Here is a 22239-nt window from a genome sequence, read left to right on the forward strand (position 1 = left end):
ACATGTGATGAAACCTGGGCGCCCGGTCCGCCCTCGAGAGTTCATCTCCGTCATCAGCATACCCGGGCGCCCCGCCCTCGAGCACGTATCCTCGAGGGTGACTCCTTCAACCTCCATCCCCCCATAGGTTCCCAGCTCGATCCCCTAAGAGATCTCCATCGGGAAAGATGCAGGGAAGGAAAAGAAGGGGGTGCAGAGGAGGCAGAGAAAAGAGACATGGCCCGCCAAAGACAAAGCTTGAAGATTCAGCGGGCCCCCATCTCAACAGCCGGCGGTGCCACTTTATCCTTTGGGAAGGAAGAGCCCTAGGAATGAAGTGCCACACCAGGCCAAGGTAAAAGAGTGAGCAGCGGTGCATAATCCGAACAACCGTCTAAGCAAAGGTGAAACCAACTCTCCATCCATCGCCATCTCGAGCCGACGGGAGCAGCAGCGGCCAACATACATGTTTACGTTCGATGAAGGTAGACCCTGACAGAAGGCTTCGACGCGGCCCGAAAGGTCCCCTCCAAATATCCTCAAGATAGAAAGCTCCCATCATGATAATCAAAGACAAAAGAAGACGATGGGAAGGAAAAAGCAAAACGTATCAGCAGAAGTGTCGAGACGAAAATATGCAATACCACGAAACGCCCTCATTTATAGGGAGAAAACGACACGGTCATCGATGCTTTGAAAGATTGACCGACGGGTGTAATTACTTCGTCCTTGAAAAAAATGAACCAACGACAGCACTTTTTGCCTCGAGGAGCGGAAACTACAGGACGTCGAGCAGAGATCTGTGAGACACGCCAACGGTTACGAAGGATTGCGCCGCGATCTGAATCGCCATTATAGCATTACCAAAGGAAGCTCGAGGAGTCGAGTGTCGGAATCGTTTCCCATCACTTCATCTTGAGAAACGTGGAGACTATCTGTACGCGGTAAAAATCAGAAGACTTGATTTTCGCTATCAAGACAATCTCGGAAGCCTTCCTCGAGACCCCGAGGATGGAAGGCCACGATTAAGTCCTCGGACTCAGGGCTTATCGAGGTCCGAATCAAAGGAAACAGGTCCCGAGGCCAGCGTGAGAGAAGATGTCTCAGAAGCGTAGGGCTACGCCTGACAGTGCCGGTCTATCTATAGCCTACTAAGATGACGTGCGATAGGCCGTACCATCTTTCTACTCTTGTAAATAGTATATACTTATTTTACTGAGTCCCCTCTCCTATAAAAAGGGGACTCACCCCACCTTGTAAGGGACTGATGTTGCTCCACTTCTCCAATAAGCAATAAATCTCTCTCTCTCTCTATCTCTTTCTTCTAAGTTAATTGTGTTCTTCGACCCCGAGGTCGCCCTAGCATTTTATTGTTCTTCGTCTTCGTCATTTAGCTCAAGATTGACGCTATAAATCTTTGTATACACATACTTATCTGTTATCCCCTTCCCGACTACCCTCGATAAGATTACCTCCAATAGACCCGAGGTAGGCTCGAGGCTGGCGCCGAGGTATCTACTGGCTTGTTCTAAGCCCGGGAACACCCCCTTACTGGTTCGATTGTTATTTTGGCTAGCTTGATCTTTATCGTCTTACTCCATATTTAACACTAATCACCCTTCCAAACTAGCTCGGGAATAGATCACGTATTATTAGAATCCCATTTATAAATTTAATTGTTGTTACCATTTTCACTGTAAACATCATACTACGCTTCTGTACTTAACTGTACAGGATCTAAGGCAGGTGCATCTAGTTACCCCCTCCGACGCGCGTTTCTGATTCCTGGTCGAGATCTCACGGTGAGCTACCCCTTCTGAGCCGTTCAGCAGCATACCGGAGTTTCTCTTCTTTTGTTGTTATTATGTACTGTCTATTCTGTTTCAGGCAGTATGATAGTGATATTCTTTTTGTACATTCTATTAGTTGTCCTAGTATTTGTGACACTAGTTCCTGGCACACATTGTAGACTATTGTTTTGGGATGTAACTATATTATTACGGACTTGTTAATTATTGACTGTTTTAAAAATTTAATTGTTAAGAAAAAAGTTGAGGTTTTTTTTGGTAAATTAATAAGAACTCACTAGTTGAATTCAGGTTTGCTTGCCTGGAAACGATGTCGGGCGCTATCACGACCTTTGGTGGAATTCGCGTCGTGACATGTTGTATTTATTTCAATTCAGTCTTGTAAAAATCTAAATCTTAGAAGCTCATAATTTATACACCGGTCCTTGGGAAATTCTTGTATAAAAGCAGTTGTATTATCATTTCTTCTCTTAATCAATCTCATTAAATTGGATAGTGTTAATTGGCTTACCTAGTGGGTTGGGTTAGGTGTCATCACGACTAGTTGGATTTTGGGTCGTGAGATATCTGTACTTTAAGCTAAATATCAAAATCCCACACTTAGACACTTGCTCGGCCTCGAGCAATGGGGCTATCAACTATAACCCAACAACGTACACATCTTAACTAGAGAGGAGCAATTCAATATTTTAACCATATACACTACCCTTGACTATGATTGATACCGCCAATCAAGCATGAATATACAAAAATCACATTCTTCCCATTTTAAACATGCCGAAGTATTTCAATTCAATTTGATCAATTCAAACAACCTATCTATGACCACCCTACCTCAAGAGCCGACTCGTTACCACTAAGCAACCTCACTCGCGCACTCACCCAACAAGAGAAGTTTACAATATTACCAATCATTTATGAGATTATGTGCCTTCACCACAAACAAAAGAGTGAAGATAAAGTAGTCCACACACAAGTATGCATTTGAATATAATTTAAGAACATCACACAATTGAACAAAATTCTCTCACTCTCGTAAAGAATTCATGTGCATCCTGTGGTCGTACCATAAGCTTGCCCGTAGTGTATATCTCTACTAATCTAAGCTAGCTAAATCTAGGATCAATTAGGACTTTAAGATTGTAATGTAGGCAGGGACGGGTAGGATACATTTAGGAATAGTGACTAACCCTTCTAACCACTTTAATACACTACACTAAAAGAAATCGAGCACATCTTCTTCTCAACCAATTCACTCGTCATACACTATATATAACATAGCCCTCTTTTCAATTAAGCACCTCTATATTTCCACTAGCACGAATTAGTAGGATTAGGAGATGTGTGTTTTTCTATATTATTTGAACTATTCTTTTTCTTTCTTGCAATTTCTTTTCTTTTTCTCTTTTTTTTCTACACACACTCCATATATTAAGGTTCATCAGCTAGTGACTTTTTTTTCCACAACATTAGTGCACCTTAAGGGCCCTTCCATGGTTCCACTCGAAAGTCCCCAATCTCTCTCCTTACTTCTTTTAGAGACTACATGCCTTAAGAAGTAAATGTTCAACAATCTCAAATTAAGAACAAAAGAGAGGTACGACTTGTAATGTGGTTGCCAAGGAAAAGGTCTATAGGCTCAAAGGGGCTATTAACAAAAAAAATATTTTTAGATGACAAGAACATCTATGATCAAGCAATAACTGCCTACGTCATCTCCTAGATTAGCACAACTTAATGATTTCACTTTGATTAACACACGGGGCAAGCTCTAGACTATACAGGATAGGACAGAAGATCACAATACCTCACACACACATTGCACATGACTTAATCGAGAGGTTCTGTTCAACTCTCAAGTCAAGAAAGCACAAATAGTTGAGAAATGTTAAGCAATATTGCACTACGTGGCATACAGGTCGAACAACTGAGAAAAGGCGTCACAGAATAGGCTATTTATTTTACTCAGGCGTCACCATTCAAATCCAACGCATGAAAAGACAGAGTACATGCCATAGCCTAATGTGCCAGCACCAAACACGTCAATAGGTATCTTAGAGCAACTCAGTTTCTTCCTAATCTACTCCTAAAAAAATATTTTAAAAAAATAAAGTACCTGGTCCGAGCTACACCCTCAGAAAAGAACCGGCGCCTAAAGAAAAACCAAGGGATACTACCTAACTATCCTAAAAAAAGTTTGGTATTTCTTAATCGGACTTTAATCCCTCAAGAAAATTGTCCAAAAGATCCATCGTTGGGGAATGTCCGAGATTTTTCTGATTTTTTTATTACAAAAATCACTACACTAACAAAGAATACTACAATTAAGCTAGGATGGCACAGAAAATCACCCAGACAATCTCCTCACCCCACACATGAATTTGTGCAATGTCCTCAATGTAAATAATATATAACAAGAGGGTAAAAAAGACTCCCCGGTAGGCCAAAGGCTGAAGCATTAGCAGCTCATGGGATACTCAGGCTTCTCCAGAGTATGATCCTTTGTGCAGGCACCTCACACTTTGTTCTAACCATCGCTTTTGCACATGCCTAATGGCTTTGACTCCATGCTCCTACTCCTATAAAACACAAGAAACAACAGTGCAAAAATAATACAATGATAAATAATAAAAATAAATAAAATAAAAAGAAACAGTAGAATCGGTTTGCCTCCCAACAAGCGCCTTATTTATTGTCGCGGCACGACGCCATCACTTTAACCACTATTCTTTCCACTTTGAGGATATGAATTGCGCCCCCAATTTTACAATAATTTTTCTATCACGTTCCTAGGGCGGTGGTGTGAAAATAAATGAACCAAGCAAACAATATCACATCTTGCACTTCTTGGCCGTTAAGTGAGGGATATCATTTTGTCTCCTTGGCATCGTAAATTTCATAATAAATTCACCTTGTTCCTCACCCATTTACTCCTCCATATGCTCGAATGAATCAATTCTCGTGTCACCAACCAAACACAATGTTGAAAAGTGGTTAGAATGAGGTCCAATGCGCTCCAACTCTAGAATCGCTTCACTTTTGACATCCTCAATTTTGCACACTTCGTCAACCTTGGCATCGTTAATAATATTGTGGTCGAATAGTTGGAATTCCTCTTTCTGCTCCGCAAGCCGGCTAGTACCACAATAATTGGTTGTAGGGCATCAGAAGCCTCAGCCTTTTTATTCAATTTAGCCTGCAGGTCATGGATATCTGAGCCAAATTGGTCCATCTCTTGCCTGAGCTCAATTCTTCCTTATATCAGTTGTTCTATCATATTTGAACCATCACGGAGAGACTCATGAAATTTTACTAGCTGAGCTTGTTCCTCTAGCCAAGATTGGCTCACTATATCTGCTTCTTCAAAATTATCTTTTGGTGGGAACTTGCTCTCTTTAGCCAATTCTTCCGCCTCGGCTTTCATTCTCATGATTGCTGCACTAATTCTTTGTATAGCCTTTTGATTTTTATCTTGCTTCCCGGCTACTTGCCTCATCATGTCCATATAACGGGCAACACATTCTACATCATCCACTTCATTGCTCCTATCAAACTCATAAATATTATTAGAAATATTATAATAAGGGCTCAGAGAAGGGTAAAAGTAATTAGGACAACCATCCCAATGGCCACTCATAAGATTGAGATTCACAATTTTGCCACAAGTGTGGCCCTCCGCAATATGGACAGGGATCACCAAAATAAGAATAACCAATATGCAACAATTTGTCATTCCAAGATACCATTTAAAAAATATGATACTAACTACACTAAACTAAAATTAAAAACTTGAATAGAAAAAAATAAAAGTCTAATCTAGTATAATAATCAATTTCAAAGTCCTCGGCAACGACGCCAAAAACTTATTGCTTCCAAAAGCACACGCAAGTATACCTGGTCGACAAGTAATATAGGATTGTAAGTCCAGATATCATACCCACAGGGACTTGTGATTAACTATCAACTAAATTAAACCCAAACAATTAATTTTTTCAAGCGAATCAAAAGTATGAATAATTAACTCAAAGTAATCTAGAGTAACAAACTAAGAGATTAAAGGAATAAATTGGCGAAATTAGACACGAATTCAATGAGAGACAATATTCTAGAGCTATGGGTTAGCTAACAATCCCTTTGAGTCTTCCACTTAAATTGTGTAATTAATTTATCTAATTTATTAATTGACGGGGTTAATATTACTCGCAGCCTTCTCCCAAAGTACTACTCGCCAATTCAAGCTAACCTAACGCCTATATTCCTATGGAATTAAGATTAACAAGAACGCATTAATAATTTCCGTATAATAACCAAGCAAGGGAATTAGGTATATCCCTCTCCTATCCGCAAATCCATTCCCAATGCTCGAGTTCAAGATCTAGCTCTACTCAATCTTATACGCAATCTAGAATTCCCTCTCCCGAGTTCAATCCTAGATTCGTAGATAGTATTCAATTGGTGATCAAGCAATCAAATAATTAAGCGCAAGATTGAATAAATAAACCAATATGATAAAATAACAAGAATAATTCAAGGTTCAAACTACAACATTCATGTAGCACCCCACAACTCTAGAACTAATAAACTATAAAGTTAAAGGAAGAGGAGAGAATAAAACTTATTTGGAAGCCTCCTCGAAGCGTGGTTTGTGTTCCCATACGTGAATTCTCCTTCAAAGTATGTTACATATCTTTCAAGTTAGGTTTAGACTTGCTTTTATACGAGTTGGGAGGTCTTGGGCCGAAATAACCTTGTCCTAGGCGAAGTAGAAGATGTTTTCCATCAGCAGCACCCAGGGTAGCATAGGGCACTAACCCTTGGCACTGGGAAAATAAACATTCTGGAAATTGGGCCACGGGTAGCGCCCCACGCTGCCCGTGGCCCTGGAAATCACAATCTTCAACTTTTTCTCCTTTTTTGGCTCTAATCTCGCACCTTTCGCCCCCTATTGCCTTCGGATGCTTCCTACATATAAAAACACCATGAATTAACATAAATCAATATATTTTACATCCGAAATCCACGAAACACAAGTAAAACATGAGGTCATATACATATAAATATATATACTTCAAGCTAAATATCAATATTACATAAAAAAATAATTAGGTATATTAGGGACCTAAATGTGACAAGTAAAATTTATAGTATGTTAAATTAAAAGTGTTATATAATAAAAACTAATAATAAAATAGTGATGAATCATAATATTGTTGATGAATAATGCTACAACAAATTTGGTGTAATATTATTCACACACTAAAATGGTGTAAGAATTGGTGTTGAGTTGGAGCACCAAAACATCAAATATTACACTAGAATAAGATTCGGTGATATATTTAGTATAAGATTGGAGATGGTCTTAATATGTATTGCTATTACATCAGCCCCACTACAAGGAAAATTTATCTTTTACCATAAGTTAGATGACAAGAAGGAAACTGTTTACCTCGAAAAATGTGAGTAACAATTAAAGATATTTTGTGGTTTTAAAGATACGTGATATATTCTAATACTAGTGATTATGCAAGTAATATTGAGCTTAAGTAAGAAGAAGTAATGAACCAAATCAATGTGGTTGGAACAGTAGGGGCCTCGAGCTCGGCTATCCAGGGACCTCGAGGTCAGCTAAGACCAATAAAGTATTAACAATAAAGGAAAGGCAATAAAGCTGAAGAATAATTGTAGAGCACGTTAAACAAGAGAAGAATAGAATGTCCTATCGCAATGAATGATCTGATCTCCTACAAAATGATTGGGTTTCCCTTTATATAGGAGGAGAAAAACCCAATATAGTACATTCCTCATAAAGGTAAAGAATTCTATTGGTACAGGTGTATAACGGCCTAGTACGAACCTGTACCCTTTCGTACAAATCTTATCCTTAAATTAATGCCTTGATCCACGTGTCCTTGAGAAACTCCCGCTCTTTCTTGATTTACTTCGAGATTATGATGTCCTCGATGTAGGTCGTGCTATGGCTTCGATCAGCTTCCTCGAGGTGGGTGTCTCTTAGCCGGATCCGACCTCCACCTCGAGTCCCCCGGACTCGGACCTAAAGCTCGATTTAAGACTTCAAAAATCACGCTAATTGATTTAGACTGTATACAGAAACAACATTGTAATTATTGGCAAATAAATCTGCCCATATCCATAAGAAGTGTGTTATTTTTTTTGGACTCAAAGTACATTAACAAGTGTAAAAAAAAAAGTTACCTTTCTATATATAGCGTCCAAATACAAGACGTTATACCTTAACGGTAACTTTTGCCGTTAAGGTATAGCGTCTTGTATTTGGACGTTGTATAGCCTGACGATTTGACTGACATATATAGAATTTTAAATTTATACGCTATACATATAGCGTCCAAAAAAATGCTATACCCTGATTACCAAATCAGTCGGCTGGCCGAGCAATAAGGTGGCAAGGAAGCTATCAAATCGTCGCTATATGGCGTCCAGATGAACTAAAATAAGAACATGAAACGTGAGTATGTGCAACACTAAGTTAATCTATACCAGGTAAGTTTAGGTACATATTTACCTGTGCGCCCTCCAGCATATCCAACACATCCCTGCAGAGGGGGAGATTATGATGAGCATCATACTCTCGTGAAAGTGTACGGCGGAGAACCCACCTCCTGGCTAGAGGGAGAAACGGAGGTGCTACATTAGGAGGTAATTATGGTCGAGGTGGCTGAAACTGCAAGAACCGCTCCCAGGCCCAAACCTAACATACAAAGTTGACGTAAAGTCTAAGATAAATTCTAACTAGGTAGAGTTGGAACTGATGAACAGATTATTTGAATATGTTGTCACATGTAGAAGCGGCATAAAACCACAAACATCTCTCTGAGTGCCCATGCTCGCCCGGCACATCTGCCTATACATGTAGCCGAGAACAGCAGCACCCCAGCTGTAATAGGGTAACTCATCTAGCAGCTGAAGATGATGAAGAAATCTCAGGCTGACTAGGTTCCCCGAAGTGTTCGGGAACAAGACCCCTCCAAATAGAAGAAGCAATAACAACCGCGTATACCGGGTGGTATGTATCTCCTCTGTATCGTCAGTGATATCGGGGTGGAGTACATCCAGGTACTGTCTAATAGGGGTCAAAGTCAACCGACTGGCACCCGACGATGCAGTCTCGTCCTGTGGCATGAAACCCATGAGCTGCTGCAGCATGTCCAAATAAGCATCACGCGATATAGATCTCATAACAATAGGCAGTGAAACGGCCATGCCATCAACGGGCAGGCCATATAAAACCTCCACGTCCTGCAGCGTGATGGTAGCCTCGCCAATGGCAGGTGAAAAGTGTGCGTCTCCGGTCGCCACCGCTCAATCAACGCCATGATCAAAGCCCAGTCAACCTGTATCCGTCCGATCTCAATAATCCTATATAATCCCTATCCTGTAGGCGATGGACTACACGCTCGTGGAGATCTCTGGGCCTTAGAGAATCCCACAGGTCATCCACTCTCCTAGCGCGGAGAGTCTGGGACAGTAACTCTCTCTCCCATATATGGGCGGACCTATGATCGCCCTGAAGCACTAATAGCTCACGAGAGTAAGAGCCGGGATGTATAGGCGGCGTGTCCATGTCGTCAACTGTAAATTAAACAACATTAATTGTATGTTTATTATTTAATTGTACAAGGTATATATACCTATTGGGTTCCAGGCTCGACATTTGAGGCCCAGTAGCACCAAACTATCATGAATATTTATGTGTGTCAAATTTAATATTTTGATAATTTTGTGTGTGTTTGTTTTATAATTTAAATTCTTAATTTTTAATTATTTAGTTGTACAAAATATATATACCTATTGGGTTCCAGGCTCGATATTTGAGGCCCAGTAGCACCAAACCATCATGAATATTTATGTGTGTCAAATTAAAAATTTTGATAATTTTGTGTGTGTTTGTTTTATAATTTAAATTCTTAATTTTTAATTATTTAATTGTACAAAATATATATACTTATTGGGTTCCAGGCTCGATATTTGAGGCCCGGTAGCACCAAACTATCATGAATAATTATGTCAATTTTTTGATAATTTTGTGTGTGTTTGTTTTATAATTTAAATTCTTAATTTTAATTATTTAATTGTACAAATATATACTTATTGGGTTCCAGGCTCGACATTTGAGGCCCAGTAGCACCAAACTATCATGAATATTTATGTGTGTCAAATTCAATATTTTGATAATTTTGTGTGTGTTTGTTTTAAAATTTAAATTCTTAATTTTTAATTATTTAATTGTACAAAATATATATACCTATTGGATTCCAGGCTCGATATTTGAGGCCCAGTAGCACCAAACTATGATGAATATTTATGTGTGTCAAATTTAATTTTTTGATAATTTTGTGTGTGTTTGTTTTATAATTTAAATTCTTAATTTTTAATTATTTAATTGTACAAAATATATATACCTATTAGGTTCCAGGCTCGATATTTGAGGCCCAGTAGCACCAAACTATCATGAATATTTATGTGTGTCAAATTCAATATTTTTATTTTTTAATTGTACAAAGTATATATTTTCATCTACCAGTATAACAAACATTTAAACTACAGGGATTCTACGCTAAAATACTATACAGTTTACTACGCTAAAAGGTTCTACATTTTACTATGCTAAAAGGTTCTACATTTTACAACGCTAATAAATAAACTGAATATAAACAACCAATACATTTTAATCACATAACATTCACAAAAATACATATAACGTACTAGTTTCGCAAATAAAACACAAAACGACAGGGAAACACTAATATCTAAATTCGGATATTAACATAAAAAGTTAAATCTCAATTTTACATTTTTTTTAACACTAATATCTAAGTCCGGATAAATATAACATACTAGTTTCGCAAATAAAACACAAAACGACATGGAAACACATTCAATCAACTAATATGCATTTTTATACAAGTTTCGACATAAAATAAATCGAAATACCTCGATGTAGTATTTTGTGTGAAAATTTGAAGACGAAGGAGTTAAACCGCAATAATACGATGCTCTACTACGATGTGGAACCTACGTTCTTAACCTTTTGTGTGACGGGAGGGGCCCACAATTTTTTTTTTAAAAACGAGCAGGGGGGGGCGCAGAAGTAGTAGAGGTTAAAAAAAATGGGGGAAAGGGTTTCTGGTTGGGGAAGAAGACGAAGGGCAATATTTAATTAAGGGTATAGCGTTTTTTTTTTTGGACGCTATATGTCTAGCGTATAAATTGAGAACGTTATATATGTCAGTCAAATCGTCAGGCTATATAGCGTCCAAATACAAGACGCTATATATAGAAAGGTATTTTTTTTTTTTTACACTTATTATTGTACTTTGAGTCCAAAAAAATAATATTTAGGTTCCGGACTCATTAGAACAGGGGACTATGGGTCTTCTACCATCTTTTTTTTTTTAGTTATTTAACTTCCACTTTAATAAACTAAAGTTAAAAACTACTTTTTTAATGAAAAAATTCACTCAACTTCACTGAAGTTTTCAGAAAGGTATTAAACTAATTTTTATAATAAAAAAGTTATTCGATTTTATTTAAGTATCACAGAAAGTTACTAGTAAATGTAACACCTTCTTGTGCATGATTATAATTAATGACTTCACGTGATACTTAGACAAAGTTGAGCCTTATTTACAAAAAAATAAATAAATAAATAAATAAATAAATAAATAATAAATAAAAAATGGTAACTTTCTATAATATTAGGCAGAATTGAGTGATTTTTTTTTTTTTTGCTACAAAAACGAAATTTAATGAGTTTACTGCAATAAAAATAAAAGTTAAGCGCCCATCCTTCAAATTAACCAATTATTTGTGGTGAATATAGAGTTGGACAGGAGAACGTGAGCCTTGGCGTAACTGATAAAGTTGCTGCCATGTGATCAGAAGTTCATGGGTTCGAGCCGTGGAAACAACCTCTTGCAGAAATACAGGGTAAAGTTGCATACAATAGATCTTTGTGATCTAGCTCTTCCTCGAATTCTGCGCATAGCGATTAGCGAAAGCTTAGTGCACCAGGCTGCCTTTTAGACGGGAGAATGTGAAGAAAACACAAAGGCAATTTATAATTCACATGATTGTACACGTGATACAGCCAATCGCTCATAAGAAATAGTGAGAGGCTGAGAGCCACCAAATTCTACTATCAAAAGATAAGTTATAAGGAATACTATAATCTTCTGTATCTTTCTGACACCAACCCCTTAGGGAAGAAAAACAAGAACAAGAAAATGGAAACTATAGGAGTACTAATGGCATGTTCAATGTCATCATACTTAGAACAAGAACTTGACAAGCGATTCAACCTCTTACGTTACTGGAACTTCTCCGACAAGAAAGAATTCATCAACAAGTACGCGCATTTAATAGGTGCTGTCGTGGGTAACGCTGCTGCTGGTGCTGATGCTGAACTTATCGAAGCGTTGCCTAAGCTAGAAATAGTGTCCAGTTTCAGTGTTGGATTGGATAAGATTGATTTGAATAAATGTAAAGAGAAGGGTATTAGAGTGACAAATACACCTGATGTGTTGACAGATGATGTTGCTGACCTTGCTATAGGATTAATGTTGGCTGTTCTCAGGAGAATTTGCGAGTCTGATCGCTACGCTAAGAAGGGAATGTGGAGGGCTGGTGACTTCAAGTTGACTTCTAAGGTTTGTATTCCTCTTGAATCTTGAAGTATTCATGTTTGTTTTAGAACACAATATAGCATAGTTTCTCTTATGGGTGGCAATTTGAGCCCAAACACATTTGACCTGTCTAACCCGTCCAAGATTGGGACGGTCAACGACTCGTCCATTTGGTGAACTCGCCAAATTCATCTCAGTCCTTCTAAAGTTGGGCTTATTTTTAGCCCAAATTCATGCATGAGTAACCCTGCTAAAATATCTTTAAAATATTTTTTCTTTTTTTGAAATGTTATATATGACCATAATAAAAGAAGATAAAAAGTCTTATTTGATAATTAAACAATTCATAACAAAATAACACATATTTATTAAAGCTTGATAAGAGTTGGGCGGATTGGGTTATGACCCAAATTTTAGCCAATCTCAGCCCAAGTAACTTTTGGGCAGGTCAATAACCCGCCCATTAATTTACTCAGCCTATTTTAACCCGCAAAAAATCAGTCCAACCCGCCCATTTGACACCCCTAGTTTCCCTTTTGTATCCTTGGCCATATCATTAAGTTGTAATATAACTCAACTGTTGGCATCTTTAGCATAGTGACAATTAAGCAGCAATTTCTCAGCTTTTTCAGTTTCTCTTCTGAATGAAATGTCAAAGACATTGTATCAACCTGTTATGTGCGATGTGTGCTTTGTTTTTAGTTATAAGTTGTCATGTTGGAGTTTCAGTTTCTAGATGTTGTAAAAACTTACCGAGGACATGACCCTCGATAGGAAAGGATGGAGGTCGAGAATTAGATTAGAAGGCTAATAGGTACTCGTTAGTGTCTCTTAATCTTACCATTAGTACTAGTACTATATTTTTGTATTTTCTTATTCCCGGTTCCTTATTATTACATGTTGTGCCATATTATTACATTGTTGCTGCTACTGTTTGTTATTTTATTTTCATTGTTCCTTGAGCCGAGGGTCGATTGGAAACAGTCTCTCTACCTTCAGTAGTAAGGTTTGTGTTCATGTTACTCTCCCCAGACCCCACATGTGAAATTACACTGGATTTTTTGTTGTTGTTATTGTTGTTATAAAAACTATTGTATATCAGCTTTGTCTTAATGTAAATTCGTGGCGCTTCAAAAGATAATTTTTGGGACATATGAAATTTTTCTCTGTTCTCCAGGCAATAGAACTTGTAGGAGCAAATATTCTGTGACGACACTGATTTGCATAATAGGAGTAAATAAATAACCCTAATCCAATATATATTAGGAGTAGGACATGTTATGTGCGTATATATATATATAGGGCTCATTGTAACATATGTATATACATCAATAATATATTTTCTCCCGTGCTTTCTCACATGGTATCAGAGCTACGGTGTGAAATTTATCGTTGTGCATCATTCCAGCGATATCCGGGAAGAAAGAACTCAGTCACCGTGCAATTTTCCGGTGACCTAAGTGACTTATTGCGTCAAAGTCACTAATTAACAGTGTTGTGCAAAATCCAACACCACCACAAGGTTCCCAAGAGAGATCCGACCAAACCCCAGAAAAAATCACCGGAAAATATCCAGCCACGCGCCGTCACGCGCCTGTCGGAACTCTGCCGCCGGCGGCGCGTCTGTCCCACGCGCCGGCGCGTGAGGCCTCTTCCGGCCATTTTTCGGCTTCGCTTCTTCAGGACAGTTGGATCGCCCTGCAATTCCGAGCCTGTCCATATTTTTATTTTTTAATTCCGACCACTTTGAGTTTTTCCGGCGACTACACTGATTTTTCCGGCAGCTACAGTACTTTTCCGGCAAACACAGTGTTTTCTTCATCTGTCTCAGAGAATTTTCAGTTGATTCTTTTTTGTTATTTAGTGATAATCCAACCATGTCTTTGGGAGTCGATGCTTTCGGGTCTAGAAACCCGAGTTCTGGCAGTTCCGGTGTTATGATTACCTCAGACCTTTAATGGGAGGTTCAAACGTACTTAGATTGGGCTTCATCTGTCGAGTTGTGGTGTAAAGGTCAGGAAGTTCAAGATCATTTAACAAAAAAGGCTAGCGAAGGTGATGAAAAGGCCAAAACACAGTGGGAGAAGGTCGATGCTCAGTTATGTAGTATCTTGTGGCGATCTATTGATTCCAAGTTGATGCCCTTGTTCCGTCCATTCCAGACATGTTATTTAGTTTGGGAAAAGGCTCGTAATCTATACACTAATGACATATCTCGTTTCTATGATGTAATATCGCGAATGACAAGCTTGAAGAAACAGGAATTAGATATGTCTACTTACTTGGGACAAGTTCAGGCAGTCATGGAAGAATTTGAGACGTTGATGCCAGTTTCTGCTAGTATTGAAAAACAACAAGAGCAACGACAGAAGATGTTTCTAGTTCTTACACTCGCTGGACTCCCTAATGACCTTGATTCAGTACGTGACCAGATTTTGGCTAGTCCAACCGTCCCCACAGTTGATGAATTATTCTCTCGATTACTTCGCCTTGCTGCAGCACCTAGTCACCCAGTGAGCTCATCACAGACACTTGACTCATCTGTCCTCGTATCCCAATCAGTGGACAATCGGGCATCTCATACTATGGAGAATAGACGAGGAGGAGGTCGTTTTGGAAGATCTAGACCCAAGTGCTCCTATTGTCATAAACTTGGACACACTCGTGATGTATGCTATTCTTTACATGGCCGCCCAACCAAAAATGCTTATGTTGCTCAGACTGAGACTACAGGTAACCAGGGATTTTCTTTATCTGAAGGGGAGTATAATGAGTTCCTTCAGTATCGAGCAAGTAAGCAGACATCTCCACAAGTAGCTTCTGTTGCTCAGACTAATACTTCTGTTGCTGGTAATTCTTTTGCTTGTGTTTCCCAGTCTAGTCCTCCTGGACAATGGGTTGTGGACTCAGCCGCTTCTGATCATATCTCTGGTAATAAATCACTTTTGTCAAATATTGCGTATTCACAGTCTCTTCCCACTGTTACTTTAGCCAATGGGTCTCAAACCAAAGCAAAAGGAGTTGGACAAGCGAATCCCCTACCCTCTGTCACTCTAGATTCCGTTCTCTATGTCCCTGGCTGTCCTTTTAATCTTGCATCTGTTAGTCGTTTGACTCGTGCCCTCCATTGTGGTATATATTTTATTGATGATTCTTTTATTATGCAGGACCGCAGTACAGGGCAGACGATTGGAACAGGACTTGAATCAGAAGGGCTTTACTACCTTAACTCCCTAAAATCCTCCAAGGCATGTCTAGTTACAGATCCTCCGGACCTAATTCACAGACGTTTAGGACATCCAAGCTTATCCAAGCTTCAGAAGATGGTGCCTGGTTTGTCTAGTTTATCCACATTAGAGTGTGAGTCATGTCAGCTCGGGAAACATACCCGAGCCTCCTATCCTCGTAGTATTGAGAGTCACGCAGAGTCTATTTTTTCTTTAGTTCACTCTGATATATGGGGTCCTAGTAGAGTCAGTTCAACCTTGGGATTTCGTTATTTTGTTAGTTTTATTGATGATCATTCAAGATGTACTTGGATTTTCTTAATGAAAGATCGTTCTGAGTTGTTTTCTATATTCCAGAATTTTTGTGCTGAAATTAAAAATCAATTTGGTGTTTCCATTCGCACTTTTCGCAGTGATAATGCCTTAGAATATTTATCCTCTCAATTTCAGCAGTTTATGACTTCTCAAGGAATTATTCATCAGACCTCTTGTCCTTATACCCCTCAGCAAAATGGGGTTGCAGAGAGAAAGAATAGGCACATCATTGAGACTGCTCGCACACTTCTCATTGAATCTCATGTTCCGCTGCGTTTTTGGGGCGATGCAGTTCTCACAGCTTGTTATTTAGTTAATCGGATGCCTTCCTCTCCCATCCAGAATCAGATACCGTATGCAGTATTGTTTCCCCAATCACCCGTATACTCTGTTCCCCCTCGTGTTTTTGGGAGCACTTGTTTCGTTCATAACCTAGCCCCTGGGAAAGATAAGTTAGCTCCTCGTGCTCTCAAGTGTGTCTTCCTTGGTTATTCTCGTGTTCAGAAGGGATATCGTTGTTACTCACTTGATCTTCGTAGGTACTTTATGTCCTCTGACGTCACATTTTTTGAGTCTAAACCTTTCTTTACCTCTTCTGACCTTTCTGACCCCCTTGATATATCTGAGGTCTTACCTATACCGACCTTTAAGGAGTCTACTATAGCTCCTCCTTCACCTTCCGCCACAGAAGTCTTACCCGAGTCTCCTATAGCTCCTCCTTCACCTTCCGCTATAGAAGTCTTATCCATTCCAACCGTTGAGGAGTCTAGTGTGGCTCCTCCTAGACTCCCTGCCACAGGAACACCACTTTTGACATATCATCGTCGTCCGCGCCCAGCATCAGGTCCAGCTGATTCACGTCCTGCACCTGACCCTGCTAATACTGCGGACTTGTCTCCTCTTAATCAACCGATTGCACTTCGGAAAGGTATACGGGCCACCCTTAATCCTAATCCCCATTATGTCGGTTTGAGTTATCATCGTTTGTCATCACCCTATTATGCTTTTCTATCTTCTTTGTCCTCTGTTTCCATCCCTAAGTCTACAGGTGAAGCATTGTCTCATCCAGGATGGCGACAGGCTATGATTGACGAGATGTCTGCTTTACATACGAGTGGTACTTGGGAGCTCGTCCCTCTTCCTTCAGGTAAATCTACTGTTGGTTGTCGTTGGGTGTATGCAGTCAAGGTTGGTCCGGATGGTAAGGTTGATCGTCTTAAGGCTCGTCTTGTTGCCAAAGGATATACTCAGATATTTGGGCTCGATTACAGTGATACCTTCTCTCCTGTGGCTAAGATAGCATCAGTCCGCCTTTTTCTATCCATGGCTGCTGTTCGCCATTGGCCCCTCTATCAGCTGGACATTAAGAATGCTTTTTTACACGGTGACCTTGAGGATGAAGTTTATATGGAGCAACCACCTGGGTTTGTTGCTCAGGGGGAGTCTCGTGGCCTTGTATGTCGCTTGCGTCGGTCACTTTATGGTCTAAAGCAGTCTCCTCGAGCCTGGTTTGGTAAGTTCAGCACAGTTATTCGAGAATTTGGCATGATTCAGAGTGAAGCTGATCACTCTGTATTCTATCGGCATTCTGCCTCGAGTCTCTGTATTTATCTGGTGGTCTATGTTGACGACATTGTTATTACCGGCAATGATCAGGATGGTATTACTAAATTGAAGCAACATCTCTTGCAACACTTTCAGACTAAGGATCTGGGCAAACTAAAGTATTTTCTGGGTATCGAGGTCGCTCAGTCTAGCTCAGGTGTTGTGATCTCACAACGAAAGTATGCCTTAGATATTCTTGAAGAGACAGGAATGACAGGTTGTAGACCGGTTGACACTCCGATGGATCCGAATTCTAAACTTATGCCAGGACAGGGGGAGCCTCTTAGCGATCCTGCAAGATATAGACGGTTGGTTGGTAAATTAAATTACCTTACAGTGACAAGACCTGACATTTCCTTTTCTGTGAGTGTTGTGAGTCAGTTTATGGATTCTCCGTGTGATAGTCATTGGGATGCAGTTATTCGCATTCTTCGGTATATAAAATCAGCTCCAGGCAAAGGTTTATTGTTTGAGGGTCGAGGCCATGAGCAGATCGTTGGATACTCAGATGCTGATTGGGCAGGATCACCTTCTGATAGACGTTCTACGTCTGGATATTGTGTCTTGGTAGGAGGAAATTTGGTGTCCTGGAAGAGCAAGAAACAGAATGTGGTTGCTCGGTCTAGTGCAGAAGCAGAATATCGAGCAATGGCTATGGCGACATGTGAGCTAATTTGGATCAAACAGTTGCTCAAGGAGTTGAAATTTGGTGAGATTAGTCAGATGGGACTTGTGTGTGATAATCAAGCTGCTCTTCATATTGCGTCAAATCCAGTGTTCCATGAGAGAACTAAACACATTGAGATTGACTGTCACTTTGTTAGAGAAAAGATACTCTCGGGAGATATTGCTACAAAGTTTGTGAAGTCGAATGATCAGCTTGCAGATATTTTCACCAAGTCCCTCACTGGTCCTCGTATTAACTACATATGTAACAAGCTTGGTACATATGATTTATATGCACCAGCTTGAGGGGGAGTGTTAGAATAGTCATGTAAATAGGAGTAAATAAATAACCCTAATCCAATATATATTAGGAGTAGGACATGTTATGTGCGTATATATATATATAGGGCTCATTGTAACATATGTATATACATCAATAATATATTTTCTCCCGTGCTTTCTCACACCTATGAGCAGAGTGATGTACACTAACATTTACCTGATTCATCGCTCTCTCTTTTGCAGTTCAGTGGCAAAACAGTTGGTATAATAGGATTAGGAAGGATTGGCTTAGCAATTGCCAAAAGAGCAGAAGCTTTTGGTTGTCTAATCAGTTACTACGCGAGATCAGAAAAACCAGATACAACTTACAAGTATTATCCAACTGTAGTTGAGCTGGCTACCAACTGTGAGATCCTAGTCGTGGCGTGTGCACTAACTCCTGAGACTCGTTACATTGTCAACCGTGAAGTAATTGATGCATTAGGTGCAAAGGGGATTCTTATCAATATCGGTAGAGGTCCTCATGTTGATGAAAAAGAGATGGTATCTGCTCTTCTGGAGGGTCGATTAGGAGGCGCTGGCCTTGACGTGTTTGAGAATGAACCTGAAGTACCTGTGCAGCTATTTGGGCTTGAGAATGTAGTCCTGTTGCCTCATGTAGCCAGTGGCACAGAGGAAACGCGCAAGGAAATGGCTGATATTGTTATTGGAAACTTAGAAGCTCACTTTCAGAACAAACCATTGTTAACTCCAGTGGTTTAGGAATGTAACTAACATATATTTGTCATGGTTGTCTGGAGGTTAGCTACATGTTGATGTAAATTCTGTTTCCCTTTATGTAAAGGGGCCTTGGCGTAACTGGTAAAGTTGTTGCCATGTGACCAGGAGGTCCTGCAATAGACTTGATTGGTCCTGCAATGACCTGTTTGATTTGTACAAAGCTTTTATATTCGGCAACAGTCCAAATAGGCTCTAGAATTTCCATTTGAAAAAAAAAAAGCACCTTAAAAGAGAGATTGCCTCTGTGAAGCTTTCTTCCCCAGTATTGCCTCCCAAACCAGCGGCAAGAATGGCCCTTTCTTGTCCAAATATTCCCTAACAGCTTTCTCATCAAGGATAAAACCCTTGTGCCTCACCGCTTTAATCATGATTTGGGCATCTTCTGGACTCTTCTCTTTGCAATACCCATCGACCAAACCAACAAAGGTCGTCATGTTGGGGGAATGTCCAGCCTCCAACATCTCCAAGCAAAACTCGAGGGCGTCCTGTTATCTCTTGCTCTGACAGAGCCCCCGGATTAAGCTACTGTAACTAAAAGCATTAGGAATATGCCATTGCCTTGCATTTTCCGGAAGATCCTCACAGCATCATCATATTTGTGGGCTTTAAAAAAGCCTTCTACCACAGCAGTGTAGTTAACAACTTCAGGTATGGTACCCTTTTCACGCATCAGACCAAATAGCTTCATGGCTTCCTGGACCAAGCCGTCCTTGCAAAGCCCATCAAGCATAGCTACAGCATTGGGTATTAGGCCAGTTTCTTTCATTTTCTTGAATATTTCATCTGAATCTTCTGGTGGAGCTGGAGGTGACTCGGAAGCAGGAGTGTCACTCCATGCAGGATTGGTGTTTGGATTTTCATCTTTACAATCAAATCCAAGCTGAAACCTTTTCAGAAAATCTTGGCTATCCTGGGACTTGATTTGATTTTCATTATTCTCACCAGGTCTTCTAAAAGCTGTAGAATGGGTGGGGTTGCTGCTGCTGAGGCGTTGTCTTTGGGATGGATTGAACGACCTTCTGGAATCAGCTCTTAAGGGCATAACCGGTATAGGATCAGGAGGAGGAGGGTAGTTGGACTGAGTGGATTCATCAGGGTATTTGTTAGAGCTGCTAAACGATGAGGGTAATGTTGTTGAGGAAGGTGTCTCATTTACTTTCACCTTAGGAGAGCAGAGACTCCTGTAATATTTCCAATAAATGTTAATACCCTTCTTTCACAATAATGTTGTTCTCATAATGTTTATGTACACGTTTCAAAATAGCACCAGGTGTTACTTAGTTATTCAGGCAACAAAGATCGTTTTATCCAAATGACCTGTAGACAAAATAATGAAACTTCATACCGCGCAATCAAAGACATTAATTATGAATTTTCTTTTTCTCTACACCTACAAAGAGTAGTGTTTTAAAAAAAAAAAATAGTAGAGGATTAACTACATATGATGACAGCATAAAAATGATGAATGACAACAAGATATAAGAGAACATGAATCAGCAGCAGAAGAGTTTATGGCGATGGTAAAAGCATCAGAGATCAACGGCCAAGACAGAAACAATGAGCAATACAGCAGCTAAATGCACACAATCAATAAGCTAATGCCAATAGCAGATAAGTTCACATCCAGGAAAAACACGAAAATGGATATACCAATATAATCTCTTGAAACTGTCAGAAACAAAAATAATCACTTATGATTCCATTGCTTACTTTACAAGTGACTTGTATCCACTTAATGAATCAATCAATCGATCATACCTCAATCAGCTACACGAATCATGTGGATCCATTCTACTCTATTTTGTACGTACTTCATTCCAATACTAAATGCTTTGTCTTCTAAGATCTCATGCTCATTTTAATAAATGTAGTGATTTCTACAGCACTATTTGTTTCAAATTCATTAGCTTATCTTCTCCCTAAACCCGACGCCAACTATTTAGCACTACTCCGTTCTTATCATCTGCTTCTCATAAATTTCAACCATCTGCTTGTTCATATTCTACACATGATACAATTTGTTACATTGCACTCACTAATATTTACTCTCTCAGTCCCAATTTGTTCGGCAACTTTTGCTTATCAAGAGTAAAATTGACTAATTCTCTGAGCTAAATCCTGACAAGATTAATTTTTTTTCCAAAGATTCAAACTCAAATATTAGTTGCGATTCTCCTCGTATCAAAATATATGTTTCAAAATAGTGGACAAAGTTCACTTAGCTTTGATCTCAAAAGGCCAAAAGTGCCAAACAAATCCCTATGGAGAAATACTAATAATCTTGAAACTGGAAATTTATTGCTCCTAGTTGCTAAAGATATCAAGTTTTCAAACATACACTGGATACATGAGGCACTTTAAATAATTAGAAAAACCCAATTCTTTATTCGATATAGAAAGATTTGGTAAAATGATTATAAACTCCTTTTTCTTCCAACAACAACAATTTTTTCTTTAAGAGTTACCCAAAAAAAATAATTACATCTTTGTGACTCATTAGAAAGAGAAATACTGATAGAACAAAAGAAAGAACGAAGTGAGCTTAAAGTTACACGCTTAGAGTTGAATTTCGCCGCAGAATGATATTACAAAGAGTTCGCCATTGGAGGAACTGAAGCAGCAGTAGGAAATGTTTGTGTATAAAGTCCAAAATTGAAATACTATGTACGGTAATTATGTAGGAATTTTTACCTCGTTGATATCTTATTTATTTTACATAAATACCCTTTTAAAAAATTATATTCTATAGATACCTTTTGATTTTTATAGCCAAATATCTATTTATGATTAGCTCCTACTCTTAAGTCATAAAATACTCTTTGTATTATTTTTCTCTCTCATTCTTTTATGAAAATTTCTCAATTATGTATATAGTGTTGGATTGGGGCCAATATGCGTGAGCCTGTGCACAAAAAT

General features: G+C 39.1%; 1 protein-coding gene and 1 pseudogene across 1 annotated transcript; one reads left to right on the top strand and one right to left on the bottom strand.

The window, feature by feature from the left end:
- On the top strand, positions 11951-20586 carry LOC109228823 (hydroxyphenylpyruvate reductase-like). The gene is made up of 3 exons (XM_019394051.1): positions 11951-12472; positions 18787-19971; positions 20269-20586. The coding sequence occupies exons 1-2, from the start codon at positions 12050-12052 to the stop codon at positions 19303-19305; spliced, it is 942 nt and encodes a 313-aa protein (XP_019249596.1). The 5' UTR covers positions 11951-12049; the 3' UTR covers positions 19306-19971; positions 20269-20586.
- On the bottom strand, positions 19526-20685 carry LOC109229911 (annotated as a pseudogene).

Source organism: Nicotiana attenuata, chromosome 7 (genome assembly GCF_001879085.1).
Source record: "Nicotiana attenuata strain UT chromosome 7, NIATTr2, whole genome shotgun sequence".
NCBI classification, from domain to species: Eukaryota; Viridiplantae; Streptophyta; class Magnoliopsida; order Solanales; family Solanaceae; genus Nicotiana; species Nicotiana attenuata.